Raw genomic sequence first — 18,810 nt, 5'->3', positions numbered from 1 at the left:
AAATCACGTGCTCACGGTCGTGTCCGAATATCAGCTACCTAGCTCAAAAGGTGCCTGAGATATTGCCTGGATGAGAAAGAAAATAAATAAATAAGTGATTAATAATGAAAATAAATGAATAATGGTGAAACAATTAAAATTGTAATCAATTGGCTAATAAAAACCCCTTTGGTGCCCGGCGGTGACATCATGCAGTGCCTAGAGATGGAATAGGAAAGGAGCGGTGTCCAAAAACTGGTAGCAGATGTGAGAGTAACTGTTTAGTCCTCGATTTGGGGGAGAGGAGGAGGGTCGACAGGTCCTCCAACATAATAAATGTCGCACACCAAGACCTGTTGTGCAGTCTGTCCAGTGACTTTTAGTAGAATAGTGGTGTAACGTATCGATGCAAACCTGTGGGATTATAGTGAGTCTGGAGCGAAGGTCTCCTAGCCCAATGGTGGAGATGTCCAGGTCGTCGATGCAGATCTTCCCTTCTGCAGCCTCGATGATTCGGAACAAGCAGAGGGCCAACGACGACTTCCCGGCACCAGTCCGACCCACAATACCGATCTGAACGAGCAAAGCCATTTAGAACGACACTGATAAGAACGGAGACAATTTTTCAAACCAAGATATGGTTTTAATAACACTAATGTCGAGGACCAATACATCTCCGCCACGCATTCCAATCACACAAGGTTTTAACTTTGCCGTCATCGAACGAAAGATACGTTTATGACAGACGAGAGAAAACTGTGAAATTCTGCTTGGTGTCGTATTGTGAAGTTGAGTCGAGTCAGAAATGAAAAGGTTCCGATGAAGAAGAAACCCAACTCTAACCTGCTGCCCACCGTAAGAAGTCTTATGCTGTCGGCCTTACCTTTTCACCCCCAGAAATGTTGAATGACAGGTTCTTGAGGACCAAGTCCAGTCCCTGACGGTAGCGGACACTAAATCTGTGGAACTTCACGTGGCCTTCACTGGGCCATCCATCTGGTGGTCGTTTTGATTCCAGCCAAGGAGCCTGCCACACACATTTCAAAAAAGGTAAGGAAATAAAGTGAATGAGGGGTGGTGGTGGGGATCGACAGTGACAATCACTTGCATTCCTAAGTTATACACGTTAAACTGGTGGAATGGAGTGGACAGGATAGCTCATGGGAAGCACACTTGCCTCGGAACAGTCTTTCCTGGGGTTTATGTCCAATCCAATGACAAACTGCCACCTCGATGCTCCACAAATAAGCGTGCTGCATCAACGAGTATGCAACGGCTCGGAGAAAACGTTAAATTTACCGTAACGTGTTACGGTTACATTTGCTGATGGGTGTAAACTGTAAATGATCCCACGGTTCCTTTAAAATAATCATAATAAATAAAACCAGTCAGGAGACGACGATGGTTCACGAGCGAGCGGTATTCAATGACAAAGGACGGACTGTAACCGAAACAGGCCCGGAAATGTCAAAACGAAGGTTAGTGACCTTGAAATGAGATAGAAAATAATGCATAATCAGTTACGAGGTTAGTTAGCTACACAATACCGAAAATTCGGTGAAAAATGAAATGAATAAGTAAATAAATAAATAAATGAAAAAAATATTTAAAAAAGATATTTAAAAAATTAAAAATCGAGCTCCGTGGGGCTAGACATATGACATTGGCCGAACCAAGTATCGAAACCCCTGTCAGATTCCACCAAACCCCTTGGAGAAGATGTAGCTTGAACTCGATTACCCCCTAAAAAGACATCTTTTTCGGGCGTGGCTCTGCCCAGAATGGGCACAATACGCCCACTCTAGACAGGACACAACTAGATCATGATATCAACCTCCCACCCAAGTTTCATCAAGATCGGATGATATCATCGGGTAGTTATGCTGCAGACAGACAGACACACAGACAGACGCACACACATGACGAATATAGTGGTCACTTGATAACTCGTGAACCAACAAGAAGACGTCATGCAGAGCAAGATACTTGCAAAATCCACCCCTCCCCCCAAAAACGTTGTCATGGATACATCAAATTTTCCATTCCATTAAGATTAAAATTCACATTCTGAATCAAAGCTCGGGTTAATCAGATTAGAAATGATGATTGTTCAGATGAAAATTGATATTAGGAGTTTGACCTTGAGTTGACCTTTGAGATTTTGCCCTTAAATAGTTGGTTTCCCTAATCAGCGATACACAATGTAATTGCTGTTTAATTGCCATGTTAATAGGATGAAAATTGATGATTTTAGAAGTTTGACCTTGAGTTGACCTTTGATCTTTTGACCTTAACTAGTTGGTTTCCCTAATCAGCGATACACTATGTAATTGCTGTTTAAGTTTCAAGTTAATAGGATGAAAATTGATGATTTTTCAGATGAAAAGTGATGATTTTTAAAGTTTGACCTCAAGATGACCTTTGACCTTAAATATAGTTGGTTTCCCAATTTAGTGACAATATACAAATGCTGTTCAATTTTCAAGTCAATCGAATGAAAAATGGCGATTTTAGAAATTCAACCTCCAGATGACCTTTGACCTCAAAATCAATGCGCTTATCAATTGTGATAACCTTACAGCTTGGTGAAGTTTCATGATGACCGGTTTAGAATTGTGACCTGTAGGTGAATGACAGACAGACAGAATAACAAATGCAACCGACCAATATACTTGAAAAATCTTCGATTTTGCAAGTAAAAAGAGGAGACGATTGTGTGCTGGCACCCTGGCCAAATTCGAAATTCCAGCCCTTAACCACAGGGTATGCTTAAGCGGCACAGCAGCACCTCGATCATGATGCAACCAGCAGACCGTATTTGTGATCGATTCCCGGTCAAATACGCATTCACGAGAAGAACGGGTACCACATTACGTTCCTTAACTGGTCTAAACAACCTTGCAGATAAATAAATAAATAAAAAAATTTCAAACTTTTTCTTTCCCCTTCACCCACAAACAGGTCAACAAAACTCGTGACAATATCGACACAAGCATACACGAAGCTTCCTACTTCGTGTACGCAACGTGTATGGTAGAAACACGATGTACCGGTCAAATACGCATTCACGAGAAGAACGGGTACCACATTACGTTCCTTAACTGGTCTAAACAACCTTGCAGATTTAAAAAAAAAAAAATCAAAATTTCAAACTTTTTATTTCCCACAAACAGGTCAACAAAACTCGTGACAATATCATCGACACAAGCATAGACGAAGCTTCAAACCTCAGTGGGCGTTTCTGCGTACTCCTTAATGCGCTCGACGGCGACAATGTTGGTCTCCAGCTCTGAGGACATTCTGACCATCCAGCTCAAGGACATCGTCACCTGCAGAGAAAGTGAGTCAAATCATGAACCCAATAAAATAAATAAAATTAAAAAAAGTACTTTTGGTGCAACAACGCATTGTCCAAAGAAGATCAATCTCAATTCAGTCGAATTATTAAATAAATGTTCGCCAGGCTCAAATTTTAAAAAACATTTCTAAAGTGGTCTCTCAGTGGAATATTGACAGTGAAAGCTCCCCAGGGACCAAAGTAATGACCAACCACTTCTGCCCACATGGCTGACCGGCAGCATGTGATCAATTTTCCACAACTCCCGTGCAAAACGATCATAAACACGATGTACCGCACGTCGATTTGCAAGAGTGTTTATGGCATGGCCTTGCCAAAAGAGCCTTTGCTGTAAATGAGCGAGGAGACAGGCTTTGTTTTTAAGTGTTGCACAAAAAAGAACATGAAAATAAATTAGAACGTTTATCAAAAGCATTAGTTCGATTTGTTAATCAATTCTCCGAACATTTTGACTCGCCATATCTCTATCCTTTCTTAGTTCGCCCTCCATAAATTACATACATGCCCCCTATGCCAACCTTCCACCAAACTCCTCTCCCTTTGACCCGCTCGCTCTCGCTCTCTCTCTCTCTCTCTCTCTCTCTCTCTCTCTCTCTCTCTCTCTCTCTCTCTCTCTCTCTCTCTCTCTCTCTCTCTCTCTCTCTCTCTCTCTCTCTCTCTCTCTCTCTCTCTCTCTCTCTCTCTCTCTCCTTCCTTCCTTCCTTCCTTCCTTCCTTCCTTCGTTCGTTCGTTCGTCCCCATTGGGCACCCACCCCTTTGCAGGCCTTCTACCAACCTCGTTTTTTTTTTTTTTTTCAACAAAAACACTTATACTGTACTGTATTTTGCAACCTCCTTACTTTTTGGTCCCTTTCGGTAATTTGACACATCCGTGCAAAAGGTGGAAGTGTAATCGGGGTTCATAAGACAAGATGACATCGTCCACCTTTACATTTGAAAGCTATTGAACGGTTAGAGAAGCATAAAATGCTCGTAAAATAGCGGAGAATCTCAAGGTCGGCAAAACAAGAACCAAGAATACTTTGAAGAGAAAAGCAGAACTTTTTGGCGACGTGTCAATGTTTCTGCTGACCATAAAAGACAGATAACAGGAAATGAAGACATCAATCGTCTCTGCTCGGAGTAGTTTCAAGACAACGGCCAGGCAATCAAATACTACTGGACAACAGTTGAAGGAAAGGCCTTACAGTTTACCACTGATTTCGACCACAACATTTAAGGCTTCATTCAGATGGATGAAATAATTTTTGAAAGGACAGTTTGGAGAAAATAGTGGCAAGGGAGGGAGGGTTTGTGGTTCCCTTGAGTGGTTGTTTAAACAAGGTTTAACTGCGAACGCAAAAACGCGCAAAAAAAAAACAGACAGACACAGACAGACAGACACAGACACAGACACACACACAGACACACACACAGACACAGACACACACACAGACACACACACAGACACAGACACACACAGACACACACACACACACACACACACACACACACACACACACACACACACACACACACACACACACACACACACACACACACACACACACACACACACACACACACACCTCGTCCACAGAACATGTAAAAATTTCCCACATCTATCTATAATTCCAGTAATCTCTGTGTGTGTGTGTGTCTGTCTGTGTGTTTGTCTGTGACCGCTGTTTCTCGACAACCACGGGTCCGATATACTTGAAACTTGCCAGGTATATTGCTGGGGACCCGAGGATGTGCCTTTTCAAGGTTTCATATTAATCGGACAATTACTTACCGAGATATGTCCAAAAAACGCTTCAACCAATCAGAGAGCAGCGAGCTATCACGTGTGCCGAACCGTTAATGCAATGCAAGCGTTAATGCGTTAATGCACGGCTTTTCGTTTTTTTCCCTCTTCTCTTTCTACTTTTCCTTGCGATTAAATTGCAAACAGCCAAAATACGTTGGCGCTAATTGAATAATTGGCCATTAACACTAAAATAATCGTAACTGCGATATGCCAACTTCCGGACAGTGCAGCCTTCCATGTTGTTGTTGTTTGCAGCAGCTGTTTGCAGCAAGGGAAGGCTTTTCTTTTTTCCCCTCTTCTCTTTCTACTTTGCCTTGCGATTAAATTGCAAACAGCCAAAATACGTTGGCGCTAATTGAATAATTGGGCATTATGTTTTACAACTAATAAAAACGAATTTGCGATTCATTCGCTTTCCTGCGCGTTTGTGTACGCGATGGCGATTTCTTTACCAAACTCCGGAAGCCGTTCGCTTTGGACCAAACCATTGCATGTAAATAGAGGGGGGGGGGTTCTGTGGTCGTTGCGAATGGACCAAACCATTCATGTAAATAGAGGGGGGGGATTGTCACTGTACTCGCAAGCCGTTCGCCGTTCGCTTTGGCGTTGCGAATGGACCAAACCATTTCATGTAAATAGAGGGGGGGGATATAATTTTAGATAGATATATAGTACGGGCATATATATAGTACGGGCATGCCCTAGTATTCCATAAAGTGTTGAAAAAGTTAACCAACCAAGCTACTTGTTGTTCGAAGAGTAGAACAATTTCCCATAGTTATGAGTCTATGGTTAGGCTGAGAATTTCATTGGGTTTCAATTATAAAATCCATCGTGGAAAGTTCTGCAAGAAGCTGCTGGTGGGCCTGGAATTTCAACAGTGGGGTGGGCCCGGGACAGAGAGGGGTAGAGCCGGGATTTCAAGAGCAGGGTGGGCCTAGGATTTCGAGAGCAGGGTGGGCCTGGGATTTCGAGAGCAGGGTGGGCCTGGGATTTCGAGAGCAGGACGGACCTGGGATTTTACAGAGCGGGACAGGCCAGGGATTTTATGGAGAGGGGCGGGCCTGGGATTTCCAGAGTGGAGCAAAACCAGGATTTCCAGAACGGGGTGGGACCAGGATTTTCAGACCTGGGTGGGACCGGGATTGCTAGAGTGGGGTGGGCCTGGAATTTTACAGAGCGGGATGGACCCGGGATTTTACAGAGCGGGAAAGGCCAGGGATTTTACAGAGTGGGAAAGGCCAGGAATTTCCAGAGCGGGGCAAATCTCGGATTCCCAAAGCGGGGCGGACCCAGGATTCCCAAAGCGGGGTGGGACCGGGATTCCCAAAACAGGGCGGGACGGGGATTTCCAGAGCGTGAGGTGTTGTGCAAGAATGAAATGAATGATCGTTTTAAGGCCATTTACCCCGCTAGAGCGGGGGTTAGCCTTGCAGGCCCCATGACAATCATGGTTCCCTGTTTGAGGCAATGTTTTTATGGCCGGATGCCCTTCCTGACGCCAACCCTTGGTCACGCTCTTACGATGCGCAGGGATACGGTGTACCTATTCTAAATCGGGGTACACACCGGGATCATTCATCCCAGCAAGCTGGTACTCAATTTGCCGACCTCAGAAGTATGACAGGCTGAGTCAACCCCCCTGGCGTTAATTCAGCGATCGACCGGGATTCGAACCCAGGATCCAAGGATCCCAAGCTGGCACCCTAACCGCTAAGCCAACACGAGGCTACTGTCTGTGCAAGAAAGGGAGCAATCTAACCAAGGATGGCCTGCACTGTTTTATTGGAGGAAAAGGCGAAAAGTGCAAAACTGCCATCTTTGGTTTAAGATATTTCAGTGGGCAATGAAAAAAAAAAAGAAAAAAAGAAATTTATACTAAATGGGGAAAAGGAAAAACAACAAGTAGATTTAAACAAATTAAGAGCCCCCGCCACTCCCAAATTGCAGAATTTAATGTGGCTCATCTTAATTTTCATGCAATTGACAGTACGGAAGAGCTGGCTGGTACCTGGAGGGCATATGTGATGGACAGGCCAACCAGGCCAGGACTGAGAGTGTCACGATAAAACACAGCGAAGAAGGAAGCGAAGAGCACCACACAATTTCCGACAGCCTCCAATCGCACCGCCAACCACCTGAAACCAAGCATATCGGTGTGGTGAACTGCTATATCAAGAACATGAACATAACACGAGTCCAAAACACAGCATGGATCTGATACACTTGAAATAACTTTTTAAAATAAATAATTTTAAAACACCTGTTCGCTGTGATGCTTGCGTAGTAGCTGCGATGATTATCATCAACAAGACTGTCATTCCGGCCCACAAAGGATTCCTGCTTCCCATAGGCCCGTATGACCGATGCACCCATCACAGTCTCGTTGAAGTGAGAGTAGATTGGGGAGCGGCTGACCGATTCGAGCCGTTTCAGCTGGCGGGATGATGCCACGTAGAACCTCTGCCTCATGGAAGCGTGGAGCACAGGGATGAACCGGAGGGAGTGAATAAATAAATAAATGACAAGGTAAGGGGATAACAGCATTAGGGAACACTCTGCGGACATCAATGAAATAAATAGCTGAAGCACACACTCATCAAATAAAACCAATCGATACTTAAGCTGGGTTTAGAGGAACACAAACATGCCATGGTGCAGTAGTAGCACATGCATGTGATACAATTGTATTTTTGTGCGATATTTCAGGGACAATCTCGGGTCACTTGATACCAGGCTCCCCCACATGTGGCGCCAGTAATCGTGCTGTAAAGATTCACGTCATACACTCATCCGTCAATTTCCCCGAGACGTACAGCTCGTAGCAAATAATCTTTGGGTACTTTTTGGACATGAATTTCTTTCTTTTAAGTGCACAATTGAGCAGGAGATGCAACAACGCTGAATTTGCATGTAGTTTCGAAAGAGGCAGCCACATATTACAATAGTCTCCGACTGCTAAACCTATTTACGTCACATGACCAACAGCCAATCAGAGACCCACATAAGCAAGACAGGCTACCTCCACAAAACTACTCGGAAATTCAGCAAAGTTTAAATTGCTGCTCAATGGTGCAAACGACGTGATTTCAGAGAATGCCCGGTGAAAAATAGAACAATGATCAAATTATAGCAATTTTCAAATTGATGTACATTTAGTTGAGGAAAGAAGAGAGGAGGCAGTTTAGACAAAACTGATGTGAAGAGGTAATGCCCTGCTGGTGGATTAAGGGGTCTTACTCCTATTAAGAGGAGAGGTCCCAACTGTATGACCATGCATTGTGGCCCTTCGGGGGCATGATGCATGCGTTTGAATGACCATGTGCTTCCCCCTCGGGGTTGAGGCGCATGTGTATTGTTATGGGGACAGCCTTGTTGACGTTGTGCCTTGGCCATGGGGTCAAGGTGCACGTCCGAGGCTGTTCAAATGTTTGGACTTTTTACCTTTTTTCACACGTAAAAAAGGCAGGCCCTGACTGCGGCCCTAAACCAGCAAATTGTTACTTTTGTTAATTTCAACTACACTGTAGTACCAATTAATTTCAAAAGGGTTAACCATGCAAGAACACCACGCAGTGCACCGATAATGGAAGAGCTCTCGCTCTTCTCTCGAAGAGCTCTCTTCTTCTCGAAGAGCTAATTATCAATGGAAGAGCTCTCGCTCCACCTCACCCACCAGCACAAGTTTAGGTTCCTCTTAAAATTCTTCAAGAAAGTCAAGTAAACACATGACAGTTGGAAAACCGCCCCTCCCTCTCCTCCTTTGAGGAAGCAAAGCAGCACCAAGCAGAACTATTTTTTGCAAAGCAATGGAAAATGAGATGAAATGAGATTGACGATGACAGACACAAAACACACACGAACACAGATAAAACACCCTGTTCACCACCCCTAACCGAAAAGCCCCTCAACCACCACCACCAACAAGATCAAGAAAATATCCCAAATAAAAATGTCTCCAAGCACTACCATCATGCCAACCGGCCGGAGGCAACTAGTCTGTACGAAACCCAAAACATTATCCTCAGATACTGAAGAGTTTTGTGAGAGGTTCACCAGCCAAGTGAACGTACACTGGCGCAAGTCCCAGCCAAAGGTCAAATGCCTTGTGGGAAGCATTAGTCCAACAATTCTGGTCATTTCTATTCGTGTTTACACCAAATTTGCTTTACAATCATTTTTGATGATTTGTGTCGAAGCAAAATGTGCAGGATTCGACGGAACAGATTGCCTCCGTTTATGGCCAACTTTGGGTAAGCAGTAGCAGAGAAGCGCATGATCAAATCGAGTGCAAACAAAGCTGGGACAGGATGCGATTATGTGGTGGTTACAATTGTTGTGAAGCAAACAAACAAAACAAAAAAAGAAGAAAAAAGTGCTCGCTCCAACCTGTGTCATATAAAAAACTGCTGCGAGGAGAAGAAAAGCAATAATGATCATCGGAACCGCTACGGTCACGACCAAAAGGACATCAAGCGTGAAGAAAGTGCAGTTGAGGAATGCCGATATAATCCTGGGCAACACGTCGTCTACCACATTGATGTCCTTGGCGAAACGGTTGAGGAGCGCGCCGCTGGGCGTTCGTTCAAAGAAAGTTTGAGGTAGCCGGAGAACTTGCGACAGCATAGCCGTGTGTAGGTGTGTAGAGGAGAACACTCCAGCAATGCCAATAAGAATAGAGTACAGCAAAGTGCTTAGTCCTGCAGCCAAAGGTCGACAAGTTCAATTAGTGGCGGTCTATATGACAGAGGTCACAGCGCTCAATAGGGTGAAGGACTGCAGATGCAAGAGAGGGCAGCACAAGATGTCTGAAGAGCAAGTGAGGCAAGCTTTGGGAGAGAAGCTGGATTGAAAGGGAAAACTCGCAATGAAGGATTATTCAATCTGATAATCAGAGTAATTTTGCTTTTCCTCCAAACATTAAAAACAATACACCATTCTGAAGAAAATACAACTTCAATGCATTTCTCTGTAGCTCCTGGGGGAGACAACCGTGTCTTGCACAATTGACACAAAACTAGGAAGGCACTAGCAACGTCGACCGATATGACTCCGCCCACATTATTACATCATTTTACATACTTGGACCAAGTTTGATTTAAATCTCTTCAGTTGTTTTCAAGTATCACATTTTTTACCTGACATGACCTCTGACCTTTGAGCCAAAAGTTAATTGGTTCATCTTTGCATCATAATATGTACTTATACCAAGTTTGGACAAAATCCCATCAATGCTTCACAAGCTAGCTTGGTAACAGAATTCTTACAAAATGGTACCTCTGACCTTTCACCTTCTGGCCCCATAATCTAACGAGTTTACCTTTGCATCATCATACATACTTGTACCAAATTTGACGTTGATTCCTTCAGCCGTTCGTAATTTATCGCGGTAACAAAAACCCATCATGGACGGACGGATGGATGGACAGACGGACGGCTAACTCGAAGACGTAATGCGTCCGGCGACTTCGTCGGTGAACGCATAAAAAAACCCCCACGTGATGTTCCACAGCCAATTAGGGACCCACGACGGCAAGATCTGGAAGTCTCCACAGAAATTACTTGGAAATTCACAGAAGTGACTTTCGCTGATTAATTGGTGCATTTTTTCATTTGAAGACAGAAAGTGAAAGACTGAATAACAATCAGATGCAAGCATTCTCTGCTTTTAAAGTTTATATTCAAGACAAATTTGAGTGAACTGGTAGGGTGAAGGGAAATAGGAAGCAGAAAGGGTGTATGTATTGTGAAGCAAAAGTAGAGGCAGGTGGTGGAGCGACACCAAAGACCACGTCAAAATTGTTCTTTCGAGATTGGTAGTTGCCTCTTTTTAATTTTTGAAGATAGGATTTTTGAAGAAGATACAGCCATGGATGAAGCACTTGCTTTCAATCTTGAAATCCCTTAAAAAAAAAAAAAAAAAAAAAGCTTGAAATTTCACAAAAACAGGCGACGTCAAGACCACTCGAATCAGGGCTCGTCTTAAGAGATACACATTTGGAGTGAACAACGGTAGGAATAATAAGGTATGGCTGACGCACGACCAAATGTAGTTAGACAAAACACATTGGTGAGGGGACGATGACAATGGTGGATTAGATTGGTAAGAAGACTGATCCAAGCATTAAAAGGCGCAATTAGTTCAGCAGGAAGAACACATTCCTCAGTCAAGACTTTTCAGCTCGACATCTCTGCTCCAGCTCCCACCTGCACGAATACGAAGAGCACTGCCAACGGCAACATGACAAGGCCGAACATCGGCGTGGTGACCATAACAACAACAAACGTGGAGATGCAGTTGAACGCCGTGCCAAGGAACATGAGGAAAATCGGCATAAGGACCTCGTCGACCACATTGATATCCTTGGAGAATCTGTTGATTATTCGCCCGAGAGGTGTGACGTCAAAGAAGTAGAGGGGCGCGCGCAAGTTGTTAGAAAGAAGAACGTGGTGCAAGGTGTTTGCAGCACGAAGGGCACCCAGGGCCAGGAGGAATGAGCAAGAGATCACCATCAATCCTGTGGAGGAATGACCTTTGTGGGTTTAATGCTGGACATGCATAGAATCACATACAGAGTTATCTTTCAGCCGTGAAAAATTTAATCAAATGCAACAACAGCACAAAACTTCGCATTCTAGTCACCGAATGGCGGCAAACAATATTCAACCTCCCATAGCCCACTCCAAAGCTCAAAAAATTATTTAGTTAATTTATTTTAGGGGAAAAAAAAAATCATTACATGTGGCATCAACTTTACAGCTTTCCAACCAACAAACGTTCTTTCGTAAAAATTGACAGAAAAAGCTCAACTAGAACAGCATACGGTAGAGCGCATACCTCCCTCTACCAGGCTGAACATTGTAGTCTTGTATCCCATCGATAGGCCGGATCTGCATCCAGACCTTAACCACGACCTAATCGGCTTGTTCTCGTCACCTACCGAACTCATCCACCGAGTTTTGTAATAATCCGTCCATAACTAGAGAAATCGTGCAATATATCGTTTTTGGCCCGATCCTCTCAATGGTGAAGAATCACTTGAAATATTAAATAATTCTCATATCCAAACACATATTCAGATCTTCACCATAATCAAATCGATTCGTCCTTGTCACACACTCAACCTGTCCACAAAGTTTCGTCCAATTCCGTCAATAATTTTTGAGATATCCTGCTGTGTATCGTTTTTGGCCCTATCTCCCAATGGTGAAGAATCACTGAAAAATTCGACTAGCCGGATCTGGATCTTCACCAAAATCGAATCAATTCTTCCTTGTCACATACACTACATCTCTGCAAAATTTTGTCCGAATCCGTCGACAACTTTTTGAGATATCTTGTACACAAACAGACAGGGATGAAAACATAACCTCCATCCACTTTCGGTGGCGAAGGTAATTATAGCATCTGGATACGGATCCAGATCTTCACAAAAATATACACAATTAAATTCTTCCTTGTCGCACACCCAACCTGTCCACCAAATTTCATCAGAATCTGTCCATAGCTTTTCAGGATATCCTGCTCACAGACAGACAAACGGGTGAATACATAACCTTGGGCGGCGGAGGTAAAAGGGCCCGACCTGGAAGACAGTTTATCATCACCGTGACTTGGAGAAGTGCATCATGAAAATTTTAAATCCAATCCAACCTTTCCCCATCCTCCTCCCCCAACTTTAGCGCCAAGCTCACTAAACAGAACATTATAAATCCAAGTGGTGATCCCCTGGCGTCGCCCCTTGATGAAATATGCAAGTGAGTCAAAGGCTGCAAATAGAGACGGGCGAATGAGGCTCGATGCCAAATGCATTAATTAGTGTTGGGCATTCTGGGGAAAAAAAATAAAAAAATGATGGTTGCGCAAAAGATGCATTTGATAAACGTCATTTTAACAGTTAAAGATAGGGGCAATACCCCTGGCACTCACCTGGTAGAATAAACAGCATACTGCACTGACTAAAGGTACGAGGGGCAGTGAATAAGTAACCTTAAAATATTTTTCACAACTTGTTTATTGCATGTACGTGTGGAACAACGGTGTTATTTTTCAACATAAATCCAGGCCTTAGTAAAGCGTTGAACGCAATGGAGATTCTCTCGAAAAAAATATTGTGGCTGCTTGTGTAGCCATTCATGCACCACCTCTTGGACCTCTTCGTCGGATCAGAACGTGGTTCCACCAAGCGCCTCTAAGTGGCCCAAAGATGTGGTAATCCGAAGGGGCGAGGTCTGGCGAGTAGGGTGGATGAGGCAGACACTCAAAATGCAGGTCCTCGATTGTTGCAGTTGTAGCACGGACAGTATGGGGCCGAGCATTGTCATGCTGCAGCAAAACACCGGTAGTGAGTAGTCCATGACGTTTTGATCTGATTGCTGGTGTCAGATGATTTTTAAGGAGGTCGCGGTATGATGCACTGGTGACTGTGGTCCCTCTGGGCATGTAATGCTCTACAAGTGGGCCTCGGCTATCCCAGAAGAGCGTCAGCATCACTTTTCCAGCAGACGGCTGTGTGCGGAATTTTTTGGGCTTCGGTGAAGTTGAATGGCGCCACTCTTTGCTTGCCCTCTTCGTTTCTGGCTGAAAGTAGTGGACCCAGCTTTCATCCCCAGTCACTATGCGCTGTAAGAAAGCGTCACCTTCTGTTTCATAACGTTGCAGAAGTTCTTCACATGCGTCCACTCGCTATTCTTTCAGTTCGGATGCGAGTTGTCTCGGCACCCACCTTGCAGACACTTAGCGGAACCCCAGCACGTTGTGAATGATATAGTGTTTATCCATGGCTAATGTTCAATTCGGAGACCACTTCATCCAGCGTAATGCGACGGTTTTCCCTTAGCATGCGCTCAACGCCTGCAACCATTTCTGGTGTGTCGGCTGTGTGAGGCCGGCCCGTGCGAGCAGCGTCTGCCACACTGGACACTCCGCTTTTAAACTTCCTGTCCCAGTCGTACACCTGCTGCAGCAATAAACATGTCACCATATTGTCTACATTCTGCGATGGATTTCACTGGGATTCGCACCCTCACTTCCCAAGAAACGGATGACAGAACGTTGCTCCTCCGTGGTGCATGCTTCTGAGGGAGCCGCCATCTTGGAACTGCTCTACTGACGTCATACACTCAATGTTGCCAGATCTAAAACAGGCAAAACATGACTCTTACCCATTTGTATAACATATGTCCTCTGCAACTACACACAATACACTTTTTTTTTTTTTCTTTTTTTCTTTTCTTCTCCCTCTCGCCATCTCTCCCTCTCGCCATCTCTCCCTCTCTCCCTCTCTCCCTCTCTCCCTCTCTCCCTCTCTCTGAAAGTTTTGTGATATGTGGATGCCCACTATCCCCCCCCCCCTTCTTAGCCCCTCCCATGTGTGTGTGAGCGTGTGAGCGTGCGTGTGTGTGTCTCCGCCCGTGTGTGTGTCTCCGCCCGTGTGTGTGTGTGTGTGTGTGTGTCTCCGCCCGTGTGTGTGTGTGTGTGTGTGTCTCCGCCCGTGTGTGTGTGTGTGTGCGTCTCCGCCCGTGTGTGTGTGTGTGCGTCTCCGCCCGTGTGTGTGTGTGTGCGTCTCCGCCCGTGTGTGTGTGTGTGCGTCTCCGCCCGTGTGTGTGTGTGCGTCTCCGCCCGTGTGTGTGTGTGCGTCTCCGCCCGTGTGTGTGTGTGCGTCTCCGCCCGTGTGTGTGTGTGCGTCTCCGCCCGTGTGTGTGTGTGCGTCTCCGCCCGTGTGTGTGTGTGCGTCTCCGCCCGTGTGTGTGTGCGTCTCCGCCCGTGTGTGTGTGCGTCTCCGCCCGTGTGTGTGTGCGTCTCCGCCCGTGTGTGTGTGCGTCTCCGCCCGTGTGTGTGTGCGTCTCCGCCCGTGTGTGTGTGCGTCTCCGCCCGTGTGTGTGTGCGTCTCCGCCCGTGTGTGTGTGCGTCTCCGCCCGTGTGTGTGTGCGTCTCCGCCCGTGTGTGTGTGCGTCTCCGCCCGTGTGTGTGTGCGTCTCCGCCCGTGTGTGTGTGCGTCTCCGCCCGTGTGTGTGTGCGTCTCCGCCCGTGTGTGTGTGCGTCTCCGCCCGTGTGTGTGTGCGCCTCCGCCCGTGTGTGTGTGCGCCTCCGCCCGTGTGTGTGTGCGCCTCCGCCCGTGTGTGTGTGCGCCTCCGCCCGTGTGTGTGTGCGTCTCCGCCCGTGTGTGTGTGTACGTGTGCGTCTCCGCCCGTGTGTGTGTGTGCGTGTGCGTCTCCGCCCGTGTGTGTGTGTGCGTGTGCGTCTCCGCCCGTGTGTGTGTGTGCGTGTGCGTCTCCGCCCGTGTGTGTGTGTGCGTGTGCGTCTCCGCCCGTGTGTGTGTGTGCGTGTGCGTCTCCGCCCGTGTGTGTGTGTGCGTGTGCGTCTCCGCCCGTGTGTGTGTGTGCGTGTGCGTCTCCGCCCGTGTGTGTGTGTGCGTGTGCGTCTCCGCCCGTGTGTGTGTGTGCGTGTGCGTCTCCGCCCGTGTGTGTGTGCGTGTGCGTCTCCGCCCGTGTGTGTGTGCGTGTGCGTCTCCGCCCGTGTGTGTGTGTGTGCGTCTCCGCCCGTGTGTGTGTGTGTGCGCCTCCGCCCGTGTGTGTGTGTGTGCGTCTCCGCCCGTGTGTGTGTGTGTGCGTCTCCGCCCGTGTGTGTGTGTGTGCGTCTCCGCCCGTGTGTGTGTGTGCGTCTCCGCCCGTGTGTGTGTGTGTGCGTCTCCGCCCGTGTGTGTGTGTGTGTGCGTCTCCGCCCGTGTGTGTGTGTGTGCGTCTCCGCCCGTGTGTGTGTGTGTGCGTCTCCGCCCGTGTGTGTGTGTGTGCGTCTCCGCCCGTGTGTGTGTGTGTGCGTCTCCGCCCGTGTGTGTGTGTGTGCGTCTCCGCCCGTGTGTGTGTGTGTGCGTCTCCGCCCGTGTGTGTGTGTGTGCGTCTCCGCCCGTGTGTGTGTGTGTGCGTCTCCGCCCGTGTGTGTGTGTGTGCGTCTCCGCCCGTGTGTGTGTGTGTGTGCGTCTCCGCCCGTGTGTGTGTGTGTGCGTCTCCGCCCGTGTGTGTGTGTGTGTGCGTCTCCGCCCGTGTGTGTGTGTGTGTGCGTCTCCGCCCGTGTGTGTGTGTGTGTGCGTCTCCGCCCGTGTGTGTGTGTGTGTGCGTCTCCGCCCGTGTGTGTGTGTGTGTGCGTCTCCGCCCGTGTGTGTGTGTGTGTGCGTCTCCGCCCGTGTGTGTGTGTGTGTGCGTCTCCGCCCGTGTGTGTGTGTGTGTGTGCGTCTCCGCCCGTGTGTGTGTGTGTGTGCGTCTCCGCCCGTGTGTGTGTGTGTGTGTGCGTCTCCGCCCGTGTGTGTGTGTGCGTCTCCGCCCGTGTGTGTGTGTGTGCGTCTCCGCCCGTGTGTGTGTGTGTGCGTCTCCGCCCGTGTGTGTGTGTGTGCGTCTCCGCCCGTGTGTGTGTGTGTGCGTCTCCGCCCGTGTGTGTGTGTGTGCGTCTCCGCCCGTGTGTGTGTGTGTGCGTCTCCGCCCGTGTGTGTGTGTGTGCGTCTCCGCCCGTGTGTGTGTGTGTGCGTCTCCGCCCGTGTGTGTGTGTGTGCGTCTCCGCCCGTGTGTGTGTGTGTGCGTCTCCGCCCGTGTGTGTGTGTGTGCGTCTCCGCCCGTGTGTGTGTGTGTGCGTCTCCGCCCGTGTGTGTGTGTGTGCGTCTCCGCCCGTGTGTGTGTGTGTGTGCGTCTCCGCCCGTGTGTGTGTGTGTGCGTCTCCGCCCGTGTGTGTGTGTGTGCGTCTCCGCCCGTGTGTGTGTGTGTGCGTCTCCGCCCGTGTGTGTGTGTGTGCGTCTCCGCCCGTGTGTGTGTGTGTGTGCGTCTCCGCCCGTGTGTGTGTGTGTGCGTCTCCGCCCGTGTGTGTGTGTGTGCGTCTCCGCCCGTGTGTGTGTGTGTGCGTCTCCGCCCGTGTGTGTGTGTGTGCGTCTCCGCCCGTGTGTGTGTGTGTGCGTCTCCGCCCGTGTGTGTGTGCGTCTCCGCCCGTGTGTGTGTGCGTCTCCGCCCGTGTGTGTGTGCGTCTCCGCCCGTGTGTGTGTGCGTCTCCGCCCGTGTGTGTGTGCGTCTCCGCCCGTGTGTGTGTGCGTCTCCGCCCGTGTGTGTGTGCGTCTCCGCCCGTGTGTGTGTGCGTCTCCGCCCGTGTGTGTGTGCGTCTCCGCCCGTGTGTGTGTGCGTCTCCGCCCGTGTGTGTGTGCGTCTCCGCCCGTGTGTGTGTGCGTCTCCGCCCGTGTGTGTGTGCGTCTCCGCCCGTGTGTGTGTGCGTCTCCGCCCGTGTGTGTGTGCGTCTCCGCCCGTGTGTGTGTGCGTCTCCGCCCGTGTGTGTGTGCGTCTCCGCCCGTGTGTGTGTGCGTCTCCGCCCGTGTGTGTGTGCGTCTCCGCCCGTGTGTGTGTGCGTCTCCGCCCGTGTGTGTGTGCGTCTCCGCCCGTGTGTGTGTGCGTCTCCGCCCGTGTGTGTGTGCGTCTCCGCCCGTGTGTGTGTGCGTCTCCGCCCGTGTGTGTGTGCGTCTCCGCCCGTGTGTGTGTGCGTCTCCGCCCGTGTGTGTGTGCGTCTCCGCCCGTGTGTGTGTGCGTCTCCGCCCGTGTGTGTGTGCGTCTCCGCCCGTGTGTGTGTGCGTCTCCGCCCGTGTGTGTGTGCGTCTCCGCCCGTGTGTGTGTGCGTCTCCGCCCGTGTGTGTGTGCGTCTCCGCCCGTGTGTGTGTGCGTCTCCGCCCGTGTGTGTGTGCGTCTCCGCCCGTGTGTGTGTGCGTCTCCGCCCGTGTGTGTGTGCGTCTCCGCCCGTGTGTGTGTGCGTCCCCGCCCGTGTGTGTGTGTGTGTGCGTCCCCGCCCGTGTGTGTGTGCGTCCCCGCCCGTGTGTGTGTGCGTGTCCGCCCGTGTGTGTGTGCGTCTCCGCCCGTGTGTGTGTGCGTGTCCGCCCGTGTGTGTGTGCGTCTCCGCCCGTGTGCGCGTCTCCGCCCGTGTGCGCGTCTCCGCCCGTGTGCTCGTCTCCGCCCGTGTGCGCGTCTCCGCCCGTGTGCGCGTCTCCGCCCGTGTGCGCGTCTCCGCCCGTGTGCGCGTCTCCGCCCGTGTGCGCGTCTCCGCCCGTGTGCGCGTCCCCGCCCGTGTGTGTGTGTGTGTGTCCGCCCGTGTGTGTGTGTGTGTCCCCGCCCGTGTGTGTGTGTGTCTCCGCCCGTGTGTGTGTGTCCCCGCCCGTGTGTGTGTGTCTCCGCCCGTGTGTGTGTGTCTCCGCCCGTGTGTGTGTGTGTGTGTGTGTGTGTGTGTGTCTGTGTGTGTGTCTGTGTCTGTGTCTGTGTCTGTGTCTGTGTGTGTGTGTGTGTGTGTGTGTGTGTCTTCCTCCTCTTCCTCTCCAAACCCCCTCTTTCTCTCCTCCCCTCTCTTTGTATTCCCATTAGCAAAGAGACAGGTGTATTTGCTATCAATAAATAAAAAAAACAGGAAAAGCAACGCCAAGAAAGCCAACAATTTGGAGAGTAGTGGAGCAGATCCCCCCCCACCCCCCCAAAAAGAACAAAAAACATGGTATTATGACCATTTGGAGCTCCAATTTAGGAAGTCAACACAGCAGTAGAAAGTTATTCTTTCAGCCTATCCACAGACCTGCAATTGCTCGTGCATATCAACGTCATTTCCCACTAGCTGTGAATGCTCCAAGCGGGTATGCATAGGTGGACGATTAATGCAAAGAAAACAAGCAAGGTT

General features: G+C 48.9%; 1 protein-coding gene across 3 annotated transcripts in view; it reads right to left on the bottom strand.

Annotated features, from left to right (window-relative positions):
- The window catches only part of LOC137427716 (multidrug resistance-associated protein 1), a 126,921-nt gene that overhangs the window by 19,573 nt on the left and 88,538 nt on the right, over positions 1 to 18,810 (bottom strand). For 2 of the 3 annotated variants that reach the window (XM_068117403.2, XM_068117405.2), the window contains 6 exons: positions 11,334 to 11,644; positions 7,390 to 7,589; positions 7,138 to 7,264; positions 3,207 to 3,308; positions 863 to 1,006; positions 394 to 552 (listed from right to left, as the gene is read on the bottom strand). In XM_068117403.2, the coding sequence (XP_067973504.2) occupies positions 394 to 552; positions 863 to 1,006; positions 3,207 to 3,308; positions 7,138 to 7,264; positions 7,390 to 7,589; positions 11,334 to 11,644 (1,043 nt within the window). Of the gene's footprint in view, positions 1 to 393; positions 553 to 862; positions 1,007 to 3,206; positions 3,309 to 7,137; positions 7,265 to 7,389; positions 7,590 to 9,515; positions 9,827 to 11,333; positions 11,645 to 18,810 lie in introns of all 3 variants that reach the window. The other variant, XM_068117404.2, reaches the window with a different exon arrangement.

This window comes from Myxine glutinosa, chromosome 5 (genome assembly GCF_964187855.1).
Source record: "Myxine glutinosa chromosome 5, kmMyxGlut1.1, whole genome shotgun sequence".
In the NCBI taxonomy this organism is placed as follows: Eukaryota; Metazoa; Chordata; class Myxini; order Myxiniformes; family Myxinidae; genus Myxine; species Myxine glutinosa.
This window is presented reverse-complemented; position numbering and strand designations above follow the sequence as displayed.